Source organism: Silurus aristotelis, assembly GCF_946808225.1.
Source record: "Silurus aristotelis genome assembly, chromosome: 14".
Taxonomy (NCBI): domain Eukaryota; kingdom Metazoa; phylum Chordata; class Actinopteri; order Siluriformes; family Siluridae; genus Silurus; species Silurus aristotelis.
The window spans coordinates 18,927,711-18,952,635 of NC_139587.1; the positions used below are offsets into that span (position 1 = coordinate 18,927,711).

Consider the following 24,925-nt stretch of genomic DNA (forward strand, 5'->3'; position numbering starts at 1 on the left):
ATTCATTACACTATGGACAGAATTTCATAGACCACCCAAACATCTCGAATGATGTGCTATGAAATCACCTGATAGAATGAAGGAATCTGGACCGATATACGAGGGGCGTTTAAGTCAAACCAGGACTTTTCATTTTACATGCATACAAATGGATGCTATTGTGTGTTTAGTTGGAACAGCATGCGGTAATAAAGTTGGTGCAAAACCCGTGGATATCTACTAACGACTTCAAGCACAGTACCGGGATAAGATGCTCAGCCGCCGTAAGACATTCGAACGGCGTAAACGTTTCAAAGATGGCCGTGCGAGCATCAGTGACATTTTTTCTAATTGCAAAATGAAATTCAAAATTTTTTGTTTTCTCTGAAGTTCACAGCACAATTTTATGCACATTACCCATCGGATTGCTCTTCCCCTCTACACCACCCTACTTGCGCCATCTTACTAACTCACCCTTTGGTTTTCTGGTCTGAGTGTGCCCTGTGCCAGAAGAGCCAGCTGAAGAGCATTGGGCAATGCCTGTCGCCTGGCTGTGGGCACTCAGCACCCTGCCAGTGCAGCAGGCTCCTCTCTAGCCTCTCATGCCTGTGGGGTTTGTGAGCACACTTGCTTGGCATCATTAGCCTTCTCTTCCTGTGACACAATCTGTGTACAGAGAGAATACAAATGTAAGGGCAAGACAACAAAACACGCAAATCAACCCGGGCGCTTGGGATCAGATTTTTTTTTTATTATTATTGGGTTTCAGCTCACATAAATAACAATGTTCATATATATTTGTATATTATACAATTTCATATAATATATATTTCCCCCTATGATTTACATACTTGTCTTGCTAAAACTGATCAATCGAAACAGAAAAACACACTAGTGTTTAATCATCCAATAAAAACAACCTTGCGATCGTGACCGTTCTTTTTTTTTTTGTTGTTCTTACTGGAGAAAGCCTATCATGTTATCAGCCTATCATGTTAAATGGAAAGAAATGCACAGCTAGCTGTAAACTCGATACGCAAAATGATCAGTGATATCTATACTGCACCTCCTCCTTTCAAAACAGTATCGGATATTCAAAGGAAGCAGTTCCAAAATTGGTCTGAAGGACCCAGTGACACACACTCAAAAACACCTTTCAATCCTGTCAGTTCGAGATGAACAGCCCCTGAATAAGACTTGAGCATTTTTGAAAACCTTTGCTTACCTGGTATTCAATGGCTTCTGTAATGCCATTAAAAAAAACCCAAATCAAATGGAAATGTTCGAAATGGACTCTCATAATCTACATATATTGCTTTCGTGTTTAGGGTCCACTATGGCATCTTAACTACTCAGTTGACAATATAAAGAATCAAGATATCGGACATTTGAAAATTCGTCGAGCTTTTACAGAAGAAGAAGAAGAAGAAGAAGAAAAAAAAACGTTTCGCAACGACTGTCTCATCTATTGTGTATGTATGTTTTGAAAAGTATTAATAATTTCCTCACAGAACACACAAGAAAGGATATTTTGATGTATCCTTGTGCAACGGGGAGAAAAAAATGGATTGCAGTAGCACAGCGATCTGAAGCAAGCTTGGGATTTTAGCACAAAAACATCGAAAAGCAAAAAATAAAATGACAATGGGAGAGGGTAGAGCTGAACCGAGGAGCCACGGGGACAGAAAAATAAATGAGAGAGACCCCACGCATGACGATAGCAGCAGCAGGAGAGTGCCATCAGTAGTATGTCTGCTCTCTAAACTGCACAGAGACAGCATAATTCAGGTGGACACCCATTTCTGTTTCAAGAGGCTCGTGTTAACACTATTGCCAATATACATTATCATGCTACACAGTATATTTTATTTAGTTGTTTTTTTGCCCGCAAGGTAGAAATGATTGTCTATGACATCATTCTCTGATTCCTCCCTGAAATATTTTGCTGAGGAAAATCGCATATGAGGCAAAAATAAAACATTTGAAAGCAGTGATGAGATGGATTGTTGGCTCCCTTTTTACCGGTTTGAATGGATCTATATTCCGTAAAGCCCTTTCAAGATTTAGTTCACCCGCAATGCTTTTTATAAATCGTCTCATTTGATGAGATGGATTTTGCTTTACAATAAAATAAAAAAATAAAAAAATACTACATGGATCAGATTTTATGTCTATAAAGTCAGCAGTGAGACTGTCATGCTTTTCCACAAAATACAGAACAAGAAAGCAATCGAGTGGAACAAATCACAGAGGAAATACATATCATGCTATAAACTGCAAGACAAAAAACAAACAAACAAACAAAAAAAAAACCCACAAAGAAAATGTACTCCTTGTTCTCCCTGAATATAAAAATGTGAATTTTGTTTCATCAGATACTATTCAATGTTAACCTCAGTAGAAATGCCATATCTATATCCCATTTTCTCTATTAGAAGATAAATCCACTAGACTATACCCAAACAATGTTCAGCCCAGTTCTAAGTCAAGTTTCTTTTTATTCCCCTCCTTTTTTTTTTTTTTTTTTTACACACAGGGGACCTCGGAAATGTAAAAAAAAAAAGTGCTTTTAAGGATAAGAATAAAAAGGACAAAAGAAGCAAACCGAATTATTAGTTGTGAATAATTTACATACGTTTCGCACTCCATTAAAGAGCTCATAATCCATGACTAGATGTCATCTCAAGCACAAGCCCTGACTGCAATGATCAGGGAGAAATGAGCGCCTCCTTTAAACCCATCAAACAAATGTGAGCCAGTGCTGGGGCCAAAATAAAAGTGAGGAAGCAGAGTGGAAAAAAAAAAAACCCAAAAAGGAAACAACAACAAAAAAATGAATCGACCCTAGAGGAAACGTTCTGGAAGAGTCGGTGTGAGCGTCTCAGTTGCAGCTCTTCATAGTCAGGCCATATGGAGACTCTTGCTGGCGGCTGCTGCCGTCCTGCTGCTCGGGGCAGTCCACAAAGTCGGGCACGGGCAGGCCGGATAGGATCATCAATGATTTATTGGAAATCATAAAGGTCGGGGCGACAGGAAGCAGGAAGGAGATGTCGAACGTGTGCAGGTGCTGTGAGTTCATGGCGTCATAGAAGGAGAGCGTGTTGTTGTCGTAGTCCAGCAGCACGCCGAGCCTCCGCAGCTGCGGCGATACCTCCACCAGCATCTCTTTACCGTTGTGTCGCACCAGAAAGTTATTGTTGCAGCGCGAGAACACCCACGACGACGAGTTCTTGCCGTTCCACTCGTTCTTCGGGGCCGACTTGTACGCCACACCCACGGTGTACCTGAAGCACAAGATATGTTAGGCTTCAAAAATTATCAACCCGACCCATGGGCCAAGCCCGTGCATGATTACTGTTGCCAACATGTTTCATAACTGATTAGTGTATGGACTATTAATGGTTTAAGATCGAAGAGGACAGCGAGGCCCTCAGCACATTAGATGAACTCATAATCAAAACCCGAGATGCTATCATTATTGACTTAATCTAATCTTGCATTTTCCTCGTGCGCAGCTAGCGTGGGAAAAGCAGAACTCGGAGGGTAATCGTAACAAAATAATCAGCATAAAAAACGCTTTGTGTGAAGGCTGGCTTTTGTCGTGTTCGAGATGTTAAGGCAGAAACGTTTTGCAGGGGCGTCATATTTTAAGCTTACTATTAAGTCAAACCTAGCTCATCTAAACAGCAGATTTAGCAGCAGCTAAAAAAGAAAATCACGCCTTTGAGCAGATGGGCTGTTGGTTGTGTTTATCTGATGGTAAAATCTGGTATATAATACACACAAATCCAAAGCTGACATTTTCTTTTAGCTTTATTTTTGGGTCTATGGCTGGAAAGAGGAAAGAATCAGTACGAAGCAGAGATGCTGGGATCAAGAAAATGGGAGTTTTGGCTGCTTGAAATGCAATAATGCACAACACGTACACCTGATAATGTGCATATCACTAATATAGTAGCAGGGATTTGCACAGCGTAGATTTGACTGTGTGGAGTTGCCGGGATTAAAATAGGTGGGAAAGGTAGCTGTGTACAGAAAATGTTAATTGGGTGTGGACTGGGTGGTATTTCTTTCTACAAATCAGATGCAAAAAAAAATCGACAATGTAACCAATAACTTACACCAGGACATAAATCTACAAATATCAACCCGAATCTGCAACAAAATGGTGCTGGTACCAGTTTACAAGCGGTCTTTTTACTCACCATGTGGACGCTCCTAACAAAACCTCCCAGTAATGGCAGCCACTGTCAATAAACACGTTGCCAGCAGCTCCGTAGGAACCTGTACCACTGAAGCGTTCTGGTGTATGGCTCTTCTTTAAAGAGCTCTCATCCTTCTCCATGGTCAGGCAGTCGTTGGACAGGCGCAGCTTCTTATGAGCCGTCTTTGGGTCCAGTTTAAAAGGCTGGCCTGTGGAGGAAAAAGACATGACTGTGTGTGGAGAAAGAAAAAGAACATGGGCTTGTCTAGAGCAAGGATTTTAAGCTTGGCCAATCTCAGCATATTCCTTTTTTTCAACACACTGGAAATGCAATCCTAAGAGACGTGTGTGAAATCGAGTTTAAATGTTAGGCTTTACTAACACCCTTTTACTGAATCTCACACAAATGTGCACAAGCACACTCCAAAATCTAGTAGAACATCTGCCCAGAAGAGTGGAGGATATTATAAGAGCAAATTGGGACTAAATGTAAAATGCGATGCTCAAAAAACACATACCATAATCATGACCAAACGTTTGGCAATATAGCGTATATGCATGCATTCACCATTAAGAAGTATGACTGGAATTAGCCTGTTGTATGACGCCGCTAAAATACTCCACTGCATTCCATGTATGTCGGTACAAACTTTGTAAGATCGAGAAATGTGAAAACGTGGAAAAGGAAATCAAAGAACCCCCCCAGTCTAAATAAGGATGTTTCAGCTAAAACGCCCCCCCCCCCCCCCCCCTTCTCTCTCACTGAAATTGGGCGTTAAACACGGGTCAGGCCTGACATTTCACTCAGACCTAACGCTAATCCTCTGATTTCCACCCTAATGACTGACAGCAGAGCACAATGATCACCTGGCGTGTCAGGCTTCGCCTGCAATGTGAGTTACTGTGCTTGGCTAGGAGCCATTCAGGCAGTGTGCTACTTCATGCCAATTCCATTAATTGTGCTCTTGCGCTTTGAACTGCTTATCGCGGCGAGTGCAGTCCTCCCCGAACCCTCGTGCACAGCCTTGCCTTTCCGTCTGGGCTGCGTCTGGCGAGCAACAAATGGAAAGGGTTAGCACCCACACGCTACAGCTAGGGCAAGTAAAGCAGCATACCTCTAGCCTGTTATAACAAACGAGCGAACGCCTTTAATAAAAGAAACAAGCCTGTGTAATTCTGCGAGAACATCCAAAATGCACCATATTAGCCAAGAGCGAACTGTGTAGGAGTGCTGCGTTCGGGGGTGGGACACACTTTCACTTTGAATAGAGATAAGAACATGTTCAAGATGTTAACATGGACTGTTTAGTAAACTGTAGTACATGTTATTCCTATAAAAGTCGGAATAGTACCCGGACAGATGTCATGTATTTATTTTTATCACTCCTAATTAGACATCGTTCTTATAGTTCTTCTGAAAAACGACCATAAAATGTGTAAGAAAATACAATGGTGGCTGGCACTCAGGAAGTGTGCTGTCTCCTAATGCAAATCGAAGCAATTAAACAAGTGCAAAGAGGACAAAATAACTCTTGGACACTGAACGGCTTCTCATTAAGTATTCCACACACCTATGCTTGTGTATTCTAATTAAGATACAAAATAAATGGATGCTTCATTTGGCCTGTAGGTGCCAAGACAAGAACAGGCAAACCCAGCACAGTAGTGAGTGATAGTAGTAGTGATCACTACAGTATTGATGTATGAAAATTAGAAGTTAATAATAACATGCATACACACAAATAAAACGAGATTGAAAACTGTATCACACTGGAGGCTTCTGTTGGACATATAAGAGGTGGTCTGAACGTTTCGAGACTCGCTCTGTTTACAAGAAAGTACGTTATTAATCTACGTTTACACACTGTCACCTCCAAAATAGTCCCCTCGCACAGCAATACAGAACTCCAGTGTTCCTGCACATTCTAGAATGTTGAGCCCCTTCTGCTGTTCCTGCTGGATCTCCGCAATGGTGTGACCTTCTCGCCGAATCTTCATCTTCTGGATGAGGGCAAAGTCCACAGATAAATGTGGCGGGTGAGGAAGTGAGATCATGTGGATTGTCTTGTCACGATCATCATGCACAAGTTGGCGAATGGTTTTGTCGTTTTCGGGGGTGGAGCTCGTTGAAGGTCTTCCTGAGCTCTCGTCGTCTTCCAGCGATGTTGCTCCGCTTTTGAAGTGCGCGCGCTGATCAAAACACCTCAAAACGACTCGTTGCAGCATCGCTGTATGTCAAACGTATGTCATGTCACACACGACTAGATTCATGCAGAACTTCTGGTTTGCACTTTGTTCTAACTTGCTGTCCATGATGAAATCGCAGACGTGGTCAGCACAACCATTAGTCTCGAACATGTTTGATACCACCTCATAGACGCAACCACACAAACTCATGCTTTTGATCAAGATCGACGTAATACCTACAGCAGAAATATGAATGTGTAGGTTGTTTACTAACTGAGACATACTTCAGCACAGCCTGATTTCTCATGCCTCAGAAGATGAAGAAGCATTTTACTGGATGCTTCTGCACGGATCCTGGAGGCTGACATTGTATTTTCAAGCTGGATTGAAAACTGATCCCATCTGCAAATGGCTTGCAATTTGAAACATTCTAAATATTTAAGATAAACAAAAGAAATTGAAAAAAAAAAAAAAAAAAAAAAAAAAAAAACTCTCACAACATAACTAAAGGAATCTATTTCACATTTATGATCTTACAAGCCTGAAGAAAAGACAATGCCTCACCTTAGCTGCCCTTAAGGCAGAATATGACAGATAGACAGATAGACAGATAGACAGACAGACAGACAGACAGACAGATAGATAGATAGATAGATAGCTAGATAGATAGATAGATAGATAGATAGATAGATAGATAGACAGACAGCCAGATAAATAGATAGATAAATAGACAGATAGATAAATAGATATATAGACAGACAGACAGATACCTAGATAAATAGATAGACAGACAGATAAATAGATACTTAGACAGATAGATAAATAGATAAATAGATAGATAAATAGACAGATAGATAAATAGATAGACAGACAGACAGACAGACAGACAGATAGAGAGACAAACAGATAAATAGATAGATAGATAGATAGATAGATAGATAGATAGATAGATAGATAGATAGATAGATAGATAGATAGATAGATAGATAGATAGATAGATAGATAGATAGATAGATAGACAGACAGATAAATAGATAGATAGATAGATAGATAGATAGATAGATAGATAGATAGATAGATAGATAGATAGATAGATAGATAGACAGCCAGATAAATAGATAGATAGATAGATAGATAGATAGATAGATAGATAGATAGATAGATAGATAGATAGATGATAGACAGACAGCCAGATAAATAGATAGATAAATAGACAGATAAATAAATAGATATATAGACAGACAGACAGACAGACAGACAGATACCTAGATAAATAGATAGACAGACAGATAAATAGATACTTAGACAGATAGATAAATAGATAAATTGATAGATAAATAGACAGATAGATAAATAGATAGACAGACAGACAGACAGACAGACAGATAGATAGATAGATAGATAGATAGATAGATAGATAGATAGATAGATAGATAGATAGATAGATAGATAGATAGATAGATAGATAGACAGACAGACAAGACAGACAGACAGATATATGGATGGACGGATATATAGATACTTTATTCTACAGGCACACATTCGAGAACAATCCTGATAAGATGTATTAAGGCTTAACATGGGTAATGCATCTGGTAATTGCCTCTCTCTTGTCTCGGATCTGTAATATGGGTGAGCGCATGGCGAGCACTAGAACAATAAAGCCACATCATTTACTCCTTCTTGCTTTCCTGCTATCCGGCAAAAATTCTTGCAACATATTGGACATGGGTACAGTACAGCCTCAGAAACAGCCTCTTTCCTCGAATTGACTTGGCGTTCCCAACACCGCACCCTCAACACTGCTCTAACAGAGTGTTTAAGGTCCACGCTAACTCATATCACATGCACTGCGTCCATTTTCCAAGGAAACCGATTAATACTATTTGCGCTCTTGTTTCTAGCTAGCCTCCTCACATACACCCCACATACACTGGATCTTGCATTAGTCCGACTTCACTTTAATGATGCAGTCACCAGCAGCTCTGCTCCTGGATAATTACAGCCAGCTGATCGTGCTGCGACAGAGACTCGCTGGAAAACAAAAGACCGCGTTTCAGATTCTGCTCGCGCTGAATCTGTTAATCAAACACAAAGAGCTTATGTAAATGGCGGTGCTTTTTTTATTTTAATTTTTTTTGAGAAAGCTATTGTATTATTGGCTGTGTGAAAGACAACATGTTGTGGCAAAAGGGAAAGAAAAAAGATGCACAAGAACATGGGGACACTGTGACCTTGGTCAGACTATCAAGCCTGTAGGCTGCACTAAATATACACACCTGCAGGGGAACATGACCTCAAGAGAAAGATTCCTAAAACTGACCTTTGCTCCACCACCATTAAAACCCTGTATTTACCGTGTGTTATGAACGAACTGCACTGCAAACCCCAGCCAACACGACCCAAATCCAGACTGCCTTTGATCAAGCAGAAAAAATAAAGTGAAGCGAGATGCTGAGTCTGGGTGTGATAACTCCCACTGAGGCTGAGAGAAATTAAGAAAATGATAAAAAAATGAAATGTTCACCAGCCGGTATTTCACCTCTAAACCCCTCAGAGCAGTACACAGGCTCTTGTCCGATCATCCATTTACATCCAGGGGTTTCTGCAGGTTTCACCAAGTCAAATTAACTTTTTAAGATATGATTAAGAACATATCACAACATAAAAACACCCACAATAAAAAATACGTTGTGTCTGGCCTTATCCAAGCCCTAAAATTCTTTTCTTCCAAGCCAAGTATCGCTAAACTTGCACTTCCCCATCGCTGAAGAATAACCCCGTTTGTGGTATAATCCAAGAGCGATTCATGCCAATAACAGCAAGCTGATTGGCTGTTGCAGGTCACTCTCATTTGTAGTCGTAATACAGCGAATCACATTTGGACTAGCGAAAAAAAGATCATCTGGGTCGTTATATGATAAAGCGGGTGTATAAAGAATCCACGTCATCAATAAGCCAGCGTGGAATTTAAACAGCAACCTTGCATTACGAGCCGATGGTAATTCTGATCGCCTGTACAGCGTGTGAAAGTTGGGTACCGCATGCAAATCTCGAACCAAAAATATACATATAGGAGTTTGGACGTGATTCCATGAGTGCTTTGCTTATAAACGTTGAAGTTTTTCCGAACAGTGGTGTAGGGCAGCGGTCCCGGATCCGGTTTAATGTCAGACAATATTCCCCCCCCACCCCCCCCTTTTCCCCCCCTTTCTGTGCGGCCCGGTACCAATTGACTGGGGGTTGGGGACCACTGGTGTAGGGAACTTACTGTTGGTTTTGAGGCGTGCTGGCTCGCTATTGCGGCTGCCAGCCTGGTTGATGGCCTTGACAAAGAATATATATCGGGTTCCACTCTGAAGCCCGTGCACAGTGTAATGATTCTGCTTGATGTTGGGCACGATCATCCAACTGTCTACTGAGTTATACAGACCTACAGAGAGAGAGAGAGAGAGAGAGAGAGAGAGAGAGAGAGAGAAAGAGAGAGAGAGAGAGAGAGAGAGAACAAGATGTGTTAGCAAAATGAAAAACATAAAGAAACGAACAAAAAAACCTTTTTAATGAATACTACCAAAAAAAAATAAAAAAAATAAATCTAACACATAAATGCCACTTGCAAACACACAATTTTTAATATTGTATTATAATTCACTATTAATCCTGCTCTTGCTGTTATCTAGGTAATTAGAAGATACCATTTGGAATCTGGCTTTGCTTATCACAATAAAAATGGCCACCAAAGAACAAGCGTTTTTTTTTTCACCATGTGTAGAGGACATATCGATCTGCCCCTGTGGGGTTTCTGGATGTGTGCTTCAGGCGAACAGAGACAACAATATACACTTCCCAAAGCCAATTTCTTATACTAAGCATCTCCGGGGAACGTCGGTGCATAGGCGTGAATCGGACTGAGGTAGACATGGTTTCTTTTCACCCAGAGACCATGATATTTTGGCGCCCAGGGATTAGTGCGCTCGCTTACTAAAATCGCTGAAATGAAATGTCAAACAGTTTGCACCTAGAAAACACGACTTCCAAACATCGTTGTCAAAAATGCACTTTCGAACGTCGCGACTCGACCGTCCTCGCCGCCTACATCCAATTGCGCCGTACAAAAGCAACCTTCGTTCAGTTTCAGTCGCACGTTTGGCATGGACTTACACGACGTAATTGAGATAAACATTAACGCTTCAATTGGCATTCAGAAGGCAAGGAATACTCCAGACTGGCAGGATAAAAAGTTCAAACGTCTTCGATTTCATTAATTTCTTTGATTTTGTTTTCAACCAACGCTATAAAGGAAAAAATATGCTATTCGTTTGGTGAATACAGTATGAGGTTATATGCTCGACATTAGAATATGTCTGCAGTTCTGAGAAAAAAAAGGAAAAAGATTCAAAGAAACTATAGAAGGAATATAAACAGTATGATCATCACTCCCAGGCTTTCCGTATGTGCGTGTAGGGAGATAAAAGGCTAGAATTAAAATGAGGGAACATCTGACGAGTACTGGGATGCTCCAGCCCCGATCTGTGAATCTAAACCTGTTTTTGTGTGTAAGCAGGTGTGCTTCTAAGTACAAGATGCCACTGATTGTACACCTAATGTCAGTGAGCAGACTGTACCGTTCCCGCCACCACACTCTGTCTAACCCCTATCATAGGTGGCCTCAGAGGACTCTGCCTTTATTCTCCTCTCATTGTTCTCAGCAATCCTCTAAAGCCCAGCTTATGAATATCCGCGCTATAAAGGACTGTGCTTTTGCGGGCGTTATTGGACAATGTTATCTCGAATAAGCCGGCAGAAGCCCCTCTGTCCCAATATGAACTATGACATCACGTGTACGTTGTTGGCCAACCTGACACCTCATTGAGCAAAGTAGAATTCTTCAATGTAGACGTTCAGAGTTTCTTTTTTATTTTTTATTAATCTTCTACAACAGCAGGGCTCTGACAATAGCACCTGCGGCAAGGCGTATCCCGAGTGTATTTAATTCTGCTCAATCGAATACGTTACACTTTCTTGAGTAACAATCTAGTCACGGCTCTCATAACTTATGCCAAACAATAAGCAGCTTATTTAGCACCTGGAACTCCACTGAGGCTTTCTGTAAGATGTTTAACTTTAAGAGCATTAACAACAACAAAAAAAAAAACAACAGTTATTAAAAGTTTCCCGCTCAAGAAGTCTTCAGGATAGAGGACTATTTCCAAAATTCCCCAGATTAAGTTCCCATGGAAAGTTCCCAGAAATGTCCCACTCCTTTGTAACCCAAGTTTTGTTGTATATTTTGCAGCGGTGAACAGTAACAAAGGAAATGTAATTCGGTAATATACATAAGTAGCTTTTTCACGTTTCTGTACTTTACTCAAGTATTTCCGTTTACTTTAACTTCACTACATTTCAAAGTCAAATATCTTTGGATATTAAACTGTTTTGTTGTGTGGAGTCAGGAGCCTGATTCACTACGACTCTGCTTTTAGGTGAAAGAAGCCACCTGGCAAGATGACCAAATAACCCTATTATTCATGAACAAGTCAGAAATGAAAGAATCATCTCTTTAGCCACGTGCCGATCAGATCGCTGTTCTTGCTGTCGTTGTGATTGTAACTGCTTACTATAACCTTCCAATTCCATAGTTTACAATGATAACAGATTCGTTAAACACACACACCCCTCCTTCCCAAATGCAGCTCGAGTGTGTGCTCCTGTAACACCTGGAGGGGCTTTCGCTGCTGGCTTAGCATGCGGCTTCAGCAACTCTCATCACAATCAATCACCATCACAATAAAAGCAGAGTAAAGAGCATTAGCTCGGGTCGGATGTAATCGTGCTTGATGCCAGTACAGCACCTGCACTCACACGGTTGGAAAAATCAGCAGGCTATTCCAGACTCCAAGCTTGGGCTAATGACTGGCCTAAAAGAGTACCGTCCCTGAGCAAATGTAGAGCGAGAGAGAGAGAGAGAGAGAGAGAGAGAGAGAGAGAGAGAGAGAGAGAGAGAGAGGAAGAGGGAGAGAGAGGAATCTTTTCTCAGCTTCCACCCCATTAGTGTGAGATCTGGCTGAGATCGCTGCCTTTGGAGCTGTTTTTAATTAGCCACCAAAGGGGTGCCTTTGTGTCTGTGCCAAATGTGTAATTGCTGATATCCGACCTGTAAAAGAAGGGCAAGGTAAATCTATCGCTCTTTTTATTCTCTATATAGCTCTTTTTTACGCTTCCAACCGGAACAGAACTATTAGAATCATATACTCGCTTACACCGGACAGAGAAATGGAGTAAACATGAAGGGAATGAAGTTGAAAATCATTAACTGGCTATCGAAGGTCAAAATCGATGATATTAAATGCAAAAAAAAAAAGATCATTTAAGCTATGAGGAAGCAGCGGTCGATCCAGGAAACCTTTTTTTTTTTTTCAAAGACGGATCAGGAATACTGTTAAAAACCTCTACATCTTATAAAAAAATAAAAATAAAAACCACGTCATATAAGACAAAAACCTCAACTTTGATTTGGTTAGAAATAAAACACGGCAAAAAACTTCTGAATGGTTTGTATTTGTGTTAAACCGAAGCAAAATTAGAAAAAGGGCTGAAAAAGGCATGTATTTCTCCTCACGGGATTGAAGAAATTGCTACCAATATCCAGCTAGTGGCTGCACTTAAGCACTTGCATCCACAGAGTGATGGAGAAAGTTGTCAATCGAGGAAGAAAGCATCTCTCTCCATTTCTCAGCCTCTCGGCTTGAATCCTCTGAGGAGGCTGCGGCAACAGTGGCCAGACCAGTGCTCCCAAGTCTCTCGGCTGTAAGAGAGTGAAAAGAAAAAAAAAACCTTTCTGTGCTGCTGTAACTGGATGAGTACAGCTTACTGGAGAGTGAACGAGAAAGGGAAAAGAGGGAAAGGCCAGAGAGAAAATGTCGGAGAAAACGCGAGACAGAGTAAAGGTAAGATAAGCACAGTGTGTATTTGTGTGGGAGTGTACATGAGTGTGTGAAAGAAGTGGTGCTGTTCGAGTGCCACTCCGGAACTGGGCCACTGGATCGCAGTTCTCACTTTCTCATCCTCTTCCACGGCTACCAACCGTATGCCAAGATCACGTCAAGTGTTGTGTTGTCACCGAACTCCAAAAAAAGGACTTGGAAAAGTAGGTGATCATAAATTGTATAATGAGAGCTGAGTATATCTGCAACCGATGCTCTGGAAAGCAGACCTCATAAGAAACGTTGTTATATAATGAAGTACGTGCAGAAAAAGTGCTCCGCTGGGCTCCAACTTACATAAAGCTTGATCTGATCCTGCGCTGCAGAAGCACATTCACTTTAGTAGCTCATATTTCTAAATTTGGACAGTCGATTCGATATCTACTCTCCCGTATTTCGTCCAGCGAAACAGGACACGGCACGCAATGCACTCGATTTGAACGCAATACTCACTGATGAAGTTGGTCTGGCCCGTGTAAATCGTGTACTGCAGTTCATAAGATGTGACACTAAACTCGTCCTCAGAGGTCCAGTGCACAGTGATGGTGTCGTGCGAGGCTGTGCAGAGCTCGTCGCGTATAGATGGTGGATTCGGGGCTGGAAGAAGAAAATGATATAGAAAGCTTATTATAAGCAACATGGGTTTTTTTTATTTTTTTTTTTGCAGCTTAAAGCAGGGGTTTTGGTTGGTTTCTGGGTATCTGACTCACCTGTCAGGTAATCCAGACCCTCCAGAATTTTCTTTTCTCGGGAGAAGTCGAGAGCAAAGTTGTCAAAGGCCTCGTTCAGATTGACATCTGGGATAAGAACCTGTGAGGAGGCTGTGGCCATGGCAACCCTGGGTGTGTGTGTGTGTGTGTGTGAGAGAGAGAGAGAGAGAGAGAGAGAGAGAGAGAGAGAGAGAGAGAGAGAGAGAGAGAGATGAGAGCAAGCTCCACTCGCTGTTCAACTTTATTTAGCACACCATTTCAGTGTGACAGCCGTGTTACAAGCTCATCTGAGAGCACAATTAAAGAGACTTGTAATACTGATAGAAAGAGTGCTGCATGGAGGCAATTATGCGTACAATATCTCGGAAACATGGCTGTGGTGCTACAGAGGTGTCACAGGGGAGCAGTTGCTATTCCTGAAATGAGCCTTGCTTCTGGAACGCTGACCTTAAGTTGTCTCTATGAGAGGTCTATTACTCCTGTGCGATTCTTTAACTGCAGATTAAATCAGAGCTTTTTGTATCAGTATGAAGAAAAATCTGAAACGATATTAAATACAAAAATGGTTTCACTCGACAGAATTTTATATTTGCACATACAATGCTTTTCGTTGAGTCCCACTGTACCGGTCTGGTTTATCGCAAATAACTGCCGCCTATAATGCACTGGCCCCGCCTCCAAGTGTTTGGTCCGTATGTTTATGGCTCTCTGTGAATCTAAATACGCTCATTCTTTTAGAAGCTCATTCATTTAAATGCTGAGCTTCTCGATGTTGGAACGTTGCGCATCTTTATGCTATATTATTTTTAAGTAATACAAGAGAATTTAGCATTTAGACACACACCGATGATCATGTGACACTGTCATCACTGGCACCTTGATCTTGGTTTACATATGTGTGGCAGAAACCTCATTTATATTCAGTATTTAAAATAGAACTAAATATATTTTGGTGTCAGGTGTTCTGTAAGTCAGTCAAACGCTTACACGCAATTACTCCAGTATAATACCTAAAGTTTCAAATGAAAATCTGCCAACATAGAAACAGAATCAGGTTTATTGGCCAAGTGTGTTGGCGCACACAAGGAATTTAGTTCCAGCTGTTGGTGACTCTAAAAAGTACAGTCATAAATAACACTATACATTTAGCTTGGACTATACAAGAAAAAACAGATTTATACACACTTTTAGTGAATTATATGTGGGCATATAAATCCTCGGCGCATCACTGTAGGAGTTTTGTATACTCGATTCTTCGAAGGACGAATCCTACGCTGTTAGCCGTCCTAAATCTGATAGGTGTGAGTACACCAGAGTTTGCTGATGTAACGGCCATAACAGGCCCAAGTTTAACTGAATGTATGTGAAGGAAAGACTATTATTTATCCACTGCAGATTACAAGGCTTGACACTGCAAACTAAAGCTGATAGGGAGAAACTGCAGCATTCCGGCACTTGTGCACGCATAAGAGATTTCGGAGAAGCCGAAAGGGCCCTTCAGGGTTTCCTTCGGAATCTGGTGTGACCGTGTGCTCGATATATCAACAGAGTCGAGTGTAGAGCATAATCAGCGGTGCTGGGAGGAAATTCGATGTGCGGACACGCTGAAAGTTGACTTCATGCTGGGAAATGCAGAATGGCGTAGAGAGAGACCGTATGTGTTTATGCATATAGCTCACCTCTCTGCCACGTTTCTGGCAGTCTGAAGGAAGCGAGCGTGGTCGTTCTCTTTAAGACTCAGCTCAGCTTGTGTGATGAGAGCGCTGGAGCGTTCCAGACACTGTCTACAGTTAGCAATCTGCTGAGCCAGCTTACGAAGCTTCATCACCTACGGAGATAGACACACACACACACACACACACACACACACACACATTTTTCATCTATAACTGTATAAATCCAACACCCCCACAAGGTGTATAATATGTCCTGAAGTTTACACTATAATAGAAGTGATGGATGGTGTTTAACCCCCTAGGAATCCTCTTTTCACTAAATCCTGAGAAAACATTTATAGCAAAAGTTTGTATAAAACCCGAACCCCGCTGAAGCAGTGGAGGCGTATGGCTGCTGGCAGGTTATGAGTACTGCGAGTGCTGCGTCATCAAGAAATGCCCAAAGCAGTTCTACACTCTATTTATCTGGATGCAATTTTGTGGAAACATATTTCAGTTTAAGAATAAAAAGGCAGTGATCCCCTGCTCTCTTTCTGTGCCTTGCTCAGTGCTGACCATCACTCTCACTGCTATCTCTCACTGCTATCTCAGTGCACTAGCTGTGTCGATGGATCAATGGAATTCTGAACAAACCAAGACTCCTCTTGCTCTCCTATAGCACCTAGTCAGTTGTCCAGCTTAGAAAAGTAAATTGCGAACTGGTCGAATTTGAGTTTGATTAAAGTTTAATTGAGCTGCAAGGTGTAAAACTCTGACGTGTGGGGTCCCTCTCCACAGAACAACTTGGCTTTATATAAAGTGAAGCGATTTTTAAGCTTTACTGTTCATCACCACTGCAAACAGGAAAGGGCTCAGAGCCGATCCTTGATGCAGTCCAACTTTCACCTTGAACCAGTCTGTTGTTTCCACTGCACACTTCACTGCTGACACACTGTCCTCGTACATGTACTGCACCACCCTTACGTACTTCTCTGACACACCCGACTTCCTCATACAATACCAACTGAAGGTATCCTGACATAACCGACGTTAAGTGGCAAATTTGCCCCCCCTTGTGCTCAAGATATTAGGGTTTGGTGGCATAAAAAATCTACATAACCGATTAAAAAATGCTAAGACAAAGAGAGAATTTAGCGGTTCCACTTCAAAAACGTCGTCTTAATAGGGTTGGCGAGTTAACCGAGGTCGAGATAAGTGGGTTCCACTGTAAATGCTTTCATTTTTGGGGACATATTCAATTATTATACAAATTACAGTATGATTTGTATAAAATAATTAAATATATCCCAAAAAATGAAAGCTGTAGTAGTCAAGTGCCACAAGATTTATTTTATTTATATTTATCTGACCATCTGAAGGTAACTAAGAAAAATATAAATAAAATAACTCACTATCTTGTGGAACTTGACTACTACAGCTTTCATTTTTGGGGACATATTCAATTATTATACAAATCATACTGTGAAATACATTGATACAAACTTTACAGAAATGCACATCTTTAATTTGTATATGAAGCTTTTCTATAATTATTATAATTATTACATTAATAATTACATCTTTTCAGAACAGTCGTGCTGCTGCTTAATGTTTACAATGGATTTTGCCAAAACAGCAATCAAAGGAAGCCCATTTCAACTTCATAAACATATAGAATAAAACAGATCATGATAATTATGGTTATATAAGCATAACCCCAACACTGGTGTGGATGACGGTTGAGGAAGGAAATACGCAGACAGTGAGACACACTGCTCATCAAAGCACAATGGCAAAAATAAAAAATGTATACAGTTAAATATAACTTGGAAGGACGGTTCTTCCGGAATGTCTCCCCTCAGTATTCATGCTGCATAAAAATGCCCTGGACCAGCGTTTTAAGACCCCTCTGTGCACATCTAGTCACAGACAGGACATGATTGCAATGTAAGCTGCAGACAGTGAGAAAGTTGATTCAAAATGCAGGTTTCTAATCGACTGATGACAATTTGCTTTGGTTTGATTATTAATGCTCAAAATATTGTATCATCACCTTAACCTAGGCAAAATATGTCCTTAATCACTTTTTCTTCTTCTTCTTTCGGCTGCTCCCATTAGGGGCCGCCATAGCGGATCATCCGTCTCCATACAACCCCCCCCCCCCACCCCTTACATCTGTCTCTTTCACACAACTACCTGCATGTCTTCTCTCACCACATCCATGAACCTCTTCCTTGGCCTTCCTCTTTTCCTCCTTTATGGTGGCTCCATCCTCAGCATTTTTAGCAATCACATACCTGATTAATCCTTCCTTCCTTCCTTCTTTCCTTCCTTTCTACCTTCCTTATCTCACTTCATCATGGAACACAGTGAATCTAGGCAAAATGTGTCCTTCATTATATACCTGATTAATCCTTCCTTACTTCTTTCCTTCCTTCCTTCCTTCCTTCCTTCCTTCCTTCCTTCCTTTCTTCCTTATGTCACATCATCATGGGACACAGTGAACCTAGGCAAAATGCACTCTTCATTATATACATGATTAATCCTTATTCTTAAATTCCTTCCTTCCCTTAATTTTAATGCCTTCCTTCCTTCCTCTCTTCCCTTAATTTCTTCCTCCCTTCTTTCTGTGCATCCTGACTTGACGCATGACTATAATGCTCCCTGTGACTTTGACCTCAGATGTCCTAACAAAATCCCGTGGTAGGTTTTGGTGCACTTTGTCTTTTAGAAATGGAAATGTCCTACAGCAGGGAGCAGCTGGAAATATTTCCCTCTGCTGTTTTCCAGATAATATTCTCCCGCTGTATGTCTGTGTCTAGACGAACAGTGGTATGCATTGTTCTCTTGCAACAAAACAAATGCCTCATCCAAGTTCATAATGAAGCGTTTTACAGGACTATTGTTGTTGTTTTTTTTGTTTCTGTCTCCATCTATAGCTTTTCAAACCTGTGGGAAACAGGAGCAAGATTTGGCAAGCCAGTCCGCATTGCTGTGCACACACCCCAGACCTGCTTAAACAAGCTTGTTGACTGCATCGGTTCTTGCGTAACCAGTCCATATATTGTGGCATTAGTAATACAATTCTATTTTCTCGTGGACTATATGATAGACAGCATATGCCTTCAATCATTTATTACAGCATGCTGGCACTGGATCGACTGATTCAGTATAAAGGTATGAGCGCTACTTCACGGAAACCTTCTACTGTCTTTCAAGGCTTGTTTTTAGAGCCATTTCGAAAGGTCAATGACATGATTCTTACAGCATTTTCATGCTTCCAGAAACCTGTCATATCACATCCATCTCTCTAAACGTGAGCCGGCGCTGAGCATTAGTACACGTGCCTGAGCTTCCTGCATCCCGTTCTAATGATATATTTCCCTGTCCAATCCAAATATCGTTCTCTCCATCAAGGAAAAGAGTTCATAGATGTTTAAACACTAGGGGTGTAGCGGTACACGTGATCGAACCTTTTCTATACAGGACGTTCGGTATGGTACACGTGTAGCGAATGCTTTTTACGTGCGGAACACAGTTAAAATCTGAGTTCCCTCATGAACGTATTAAGTGGCGGACCGCCAGTTTGTTTAGTCTCCCCCTCGCACTTTAAGCGCATTTTTTAAAATTATTATTAAACTTGAAAACATACATCAGAATGCCAGTGATATAAAAAGGAAACTAAAGTTAGTCTAGTGTCACCGGAAACACAATTTGTAGTGCGGTGAATTACGGTTTGTAGTGCGTTGATGTGTAAAATCGCGCCACTTCCTGCCATCGGCAACGCCAGCGCTATGGATTCTTTTGCATTTTATGTCCAGCATTTAAAGAGAAAGTCTTGACAGTTTTACATATTAAGGGAGTGAATGAATTAAGGATAGAAGGAATGAAGACATTTGTTAAAGTTCACTGAATTAAGTAGATCTTAAAATATATATATATAGAATTAAATAATAAATGCACACACACACACACACACACACACACACACACACACACACACACACACACACACACACACACACACACACACACACTTTATTTAATCAATTTAATTTGTGGCAATTTAATAAATGACAAAATTTTTATCAATATAACAAAAAGTGTATTTAATTAATTAGATTTATTCTATTTTTATTCTTTTATAAATATTATAAAATATTATTTTATATATGATTTAACCAAGCAGGAAATTTATTTTAAATTTTTGCAAAAGTTTTAACTGTTGATGTTCAAAAATGGTAATAATAATAATATAATTATCTTTATTATTAATAAAAATATATACATTTTGTAATAATAATATGACAAGAAATGTCATGTTTTACGTTGTTTTTTTGCGTTCCCCTAATATGTACAGCTACACCCCAATAAACACTTAATTGTTTGAATAATAAAGTTATATTAACTTAATAAACTAAACTAAAATAAATACATTTCTATACGAAATTCAAATGTAAGATTATATGGTTAAAGAACAGGTGCACTAAAGAGGGATGAGTTACATAAAATGACTGTAAGGGAAACATCCCAAAACCCCAAAAAACATACGGTTTAGAGCAAAAACGAAAAGAAAAGAACAGTGCAGTAGACTGTTTTTTTTGTTTTTATGTTTGTGCTGTTTGGCATTAGTGAAGCGTCACTTCTCCTCGCCAGAGGATGCTTGTTAAACGATCACACATGGCTGGAACCAACACGCCATGGCTGGAATGAACCTGAGCCTGGCTCGCTGTCTAATCTTATTGGTCTCGCATGAGCATTGTTTCTTCACTTTCACTTCCTCTCTGAGCCACTTTCTCCCTCGAGCCCAGCACCTCTCAGCACTTGTGAAAGTTTGTGGCTGGTTGCAGATTCCTCCGATAATGCAAAAGCGCTCAAGCTCTCCTAGTTGATCTCGAAGCAGGTAACAGAGAGCCCTCGAAACCTTCTCGAGCAGGGACCAAGAATGATCTTGATTTCTTAGGCACTGTATTATGAGACTCCTGTGCAAGCCCTCGTTTATTTTTTATTTTTGCGCTCCGTAGACAGAAGGCAAGTGACGAGTTCTGCAGCGTCATTTCCACAGATCTAGTGAGGAGTTTTGAGAGTAAGCTCGGAGCTGTCATCTCCATATGGGCCTCTCTATTTGACAGGTTGCTGGAGAGCGAGCACAGATGGGCCTAGAAGAAACTGAAGCTTGTAAGGAGCCTGTGCTGTTTACAAATCTGCGTCGACCAACTCGTTCCTTTTCTCAATGTAACTTAAGGCTGTGTCACGCCCCTTGGTCTGAATACATAATAGCCTTTTTGAGGTGTAATTGATTGGCATGCGGCGCACAGGCGCAGCCGGGCTTAGATTCGCAATTAATTTCCCTTGTGTGCCGTCTTGGAGGTGCACGAGTGTTGGCTAGCATACCTTTGACTCTTTGATCTTGACAGCAATGACCTGTTTCCTCTGGCGGATGATTTCCACCAGCTCATCGCACTCCTCCACCAGCTTGGCCTCGTGCATCGCCGTATTCACCTGCAAGAAAAGGAACGCACAGTCACGACGATTAACGCTCGGAGTGTTGCGCTGAGCCTCATGCTAATCCTGCTTTCTGTTTGCTCCATTGACTTCGTCTGGTTCGGGGAGCATTAGTAGGCACTATGCACGTGTGTGTGAGAAGGGCTGGGTGATTTATTATTTTTTTTTCCTAGGGCGTTAAAGCAGTTTATGACCTTCACTCTGAAAATTCCATTTTGAAACACTTTTTAAATAATAAAAAGTTGTGACTGCTTGCGCGCTCCTGACCTTTACTCTTGAGCTGCTTTGATCGCATATTTAACACACACCATCACACAATTCATTTCATCTGGCCTTGATCCCATTAGCAAAAGTAAGCAGTTCAGAAGGTGAACACATACAAGAAGACAAGGAACATGATAATGGAGTGAGTGGGGAAAAAAAAGGGCTAATAACATACAGCAACTTTTAACCCTTTCTTTCTCTAATCCCTACATATTCATATGTTCTCTTGATATACACAGATCAGGTATAACGTTATGAGGGGTGAAGTGAATAACACCGATTATCTCTTCGTCATGGTGCCTGTTATTTATTAGGCAGCAATTGAGCATTTTGTCCTCAAAGTTGACGTGTTAGTGGAAAAGTGGAATTTGACCAGGGCCAGATTGGGATGGCGAGACGACTGGGTCAGAACATCTCCAGAACTGCGGCTCTTGTGGGATGTTCCTCAGTATCTATTAAAAGTGGTCCAATGGAAGGAACAGAGGTGACCCGAGACAGAGTCATGGATTGATGCACGTGGGGGTGAAGGCTGGATTGTGTGGTCAGATCCAACACACATGAGCTCCTGTAGCTCAAACTGCTAAAGAAGTTTCTGCTGTTAATGCTCAATGGTCACAACTGTTTTGGAAACCAGGGGGACCAATACAATATTAGCAGGTGGTCATAATGTTTTGCCTGATTAATGTATTAAACAAGCATAGGGATGGCAGTTCATGGGATCTCATTCATGCAGATGTTTTGAACATGTGGTACTTCACAGCTGCTTTGCTACAGTACTACATTTGAGGAATCATTTACGGGTATATACTCTGAAAGAGTTTCACGTCTCAGCAAACGGCTGCTGTTGTTTTTGTACATTAACCGCAAAAAAACAAAAAAGCGACACTTTTTTGACATATATTCCACAGCCATTGTTTTGACCAGAGTTAACTGGAGACACATCAAGCAACCGTCTGATTCCTGATTTCGGTCCGTGGGAAGAAGCTTTGCAGTCTGAGCTGATTGCGGTTGGGTTCGGTTAACGGCTCCCCTCATCAAAGCCTGACTCTCGTTCTCGACCAGACCTTGTGGTACGTTTAATCTGCTGATCTGCAGACGTGGAGGATCCCAGCGGTCTATCACCAGTGAGGGACGTGTCAAGAAAAAACACACAATCTTAACAACACAGAGCAGATGCCTGTGAGAGTGAGAGCTCTGTTTTTGTCCTGCAGCTGATTACAGCATGGCTTTGCTGTGCGCTGACAGCTCGGGACAGAATGGGACAGGAAGTTCTCGGTGCGAGGCCAGGAAACGCTCATCTGAGGCCCGTCGGCTGTGTTCTCACCGAAGGGCAAACGCTGAAGCCCATTATTTAAAATGAATGAGGCAGAAGAGGACTGCAGTGTGGTGGCCAGTGTTTTTGTGCGATTCCCACAATGCCACTTGTTTCAAAATAAAGCAGAGTAACCTCCTATTGCTGAGAAGTACCATGGGAAAAGGTGTGGATTTCAGGTTTTTTTTTAGAGCCGAGAATCTTGAGGGGATCCAGAAAATTCTTTAGATATTCTGTAACATACACCAGATTTTAACATTAATTATTTCACTTAAGCACTTTGTGCCATTATGCTATAAAAACTTCTTTAGCCCTCTAAATCATTCATCGTGATTGAAGGATAACTAGATAAGTGCTGTTTTTATGGCCCCATTTCACCCTTTTTCAGATGGCACAACCCTCTAATGGTGCTCACTTGAATGCCACGGCTACTGTGCAAAATTTGCCTAGGAGTAAATGCAATAAGCTCCTGGGTGGAGCAACAGACAAGTAATTGCCCAATCTTTAGGAGATGGCGAGCTTGAATCCACAGCCATTTGGGAGCCAGAGGAGCAAATGCGTGAAATTTTTCCTTCGCTCGATATCGGATACACAAAACCAGATCCAGCATGATGATGTCCCTGTGCACAAAGCAAACTCTATGAAGATATGCTCTGCATGGGTTGGAGTGGAAGATCTCCTGCTATAGAGCTCTGATCTCAACCCTATTGAACACCTTTGGGATGAATGTGAACTCTGACTGAATGAATGTGAACCCTGTAGCCAAATGAACACTAATGTCCGCAAGCTAGTGGACCATCTTTCCAGAAGAGTGGAGGAAATTATAAGAGCAAATTGGGACTAAATGTGGAATGTGGTGCACAAAAAGCACATAGCACACTAATGACCAGGTGTCCGCAAACTTTTGGCAAAATATGGTTGGGGGAGGCTTAGGGGAGATTTGTTGTTTCATGGCAAGCTTTGTTTACTGCAATAAAGAAGGCTATACATCTATAAGCGACATCTTTACAGCCTTGGTTTGCTGAGAAAGTGAACAAGTATAATTAGCTCTGCTTAGTGATGTATGAAGGAAATATCTACCTTTAACACATTTGGCTCAAGAATTTGTTACTACACTCTTTGGCTTAAAGTTTAAATACTCCATTTTAAGTACTTCCAGAACTTTTTACTACATTTCAGATACAGTATATTCCTTAAGGCCCTCAATAGTCAAATTCTGGTGCAATTACAGACGATATCGGACTAATAATCAACAAGTAGTTTGGGTTAAATCAGGATTTCATGGACAAATTTCATGGATTTCATGGACAAATCAAATCAGTGCTGCAAATGATTGCTATAAATTGGAGACACATCAGTATCTGTAAGTAATCAGCCTCAGCTGGACAGCGCTTTTTTTTTTTATATTTAAAAAGACGTTTGCGCAACACAGAGCTCATTTTGTCTCCTGGTCGTAGGAATGGTGGATTCAAATTCTTTTTTCGTACAACTCAAAGACTGTCTGCATCCATTTTCATTGTTCTTTCCTCCAACAGACAGAATGATGAGGGTGGGAGAAGGACTCAAGTGGCTGTACACATATTTATCTTTGGACTGGACCATCAACTTCTTAAAGCGCATCAATAAAATACATTTGTAGAGGTCGCCACTGAGGGGATATTCCTATACATTCATATTCGTGAACTGCAATCAATAACCGAAATATTTAGGCCAAAAAGTTTGGAAACAGTCTTCTGGTTTTTTAATACACACAAACATGTGCCTTTTGATTATATCCAATGAAGTGGGTGATTAAACAGTAGTAAGATTTGCCAAGTATATAAATGTATAGACATTAAACTGCAATTTTCATTGAAAAACCTTTAGGATGAATATCAGTTTCATTGCACAAAGATTCAGCTGAAATACTTTGCCATGCCGAAGTTGTTCCTGGTTAGTTCTGAGCCTGTGATCTACAGGATTTTGGTACGGTGACTGGGCAGGCTGTTCTGTGATCGGCTGCTCCGGCCCAATGTTTACGCTCTTGGTTCCAGTCAGTAATTGCATGGTGTTGAAGTATGGAAGGGTAGCCGTGTTGGTTCGGTTTTCCTTTCACCAGTAATAAGTCTGCAAACTTCTCTACTCCG

The 24,925-nt window shown here is 41.1% G+C and overlaps 1 protein-coding gene across 8 annotated transcripts in view; it reads right to left on the reverse strand.

The window, feature by feature from the left end:
* Window positions 1–709: 709 nt before the first annotated feature.
* mid2 (midline 2) overlaps window positions 710–24,925 on the reverse strand; it is a 133,090-nt gene continuing 108,874 nt past the window's right edge. For all 8 annotated transcript variants that reach the window (XM_083561593.1, XM_083561594.1, XM_083561590.1 and 5 more), the window contains 7 exons: window positions 21,113–21,220; window positions 15,743–15,891; window positions 14,064–14,191; window positions 13,807–13,950; window positions 9,642–9,803; window positions 4,185–4,392; window positions 710–3,263 (listed from right to left, as the gene is read on the reverse strand). In XM_083561593.1, coding sequence (XP_083417719.1) covers window positions 2,861–3,263; window positions 4,185–4,392; window positions 9,642–9,803; window positions 13,807–13,950; window positions 14,064–14,191; window positions 15,743–15,891; window positions 21,113–21,220 — 1,302 coding nt within the window. In that variant the 3' untranslated portion in view covers window positions 710–2,860. The remainder of the gene's footprint in view (window positions 3,264–4,184; window positions 4,393–9,641; window positions 9,804–13,806; window positions 13,951–14,063; window positions 14,192–15,742; window positions 15,892–21,112; window positions 21,221–24,925) is intronic.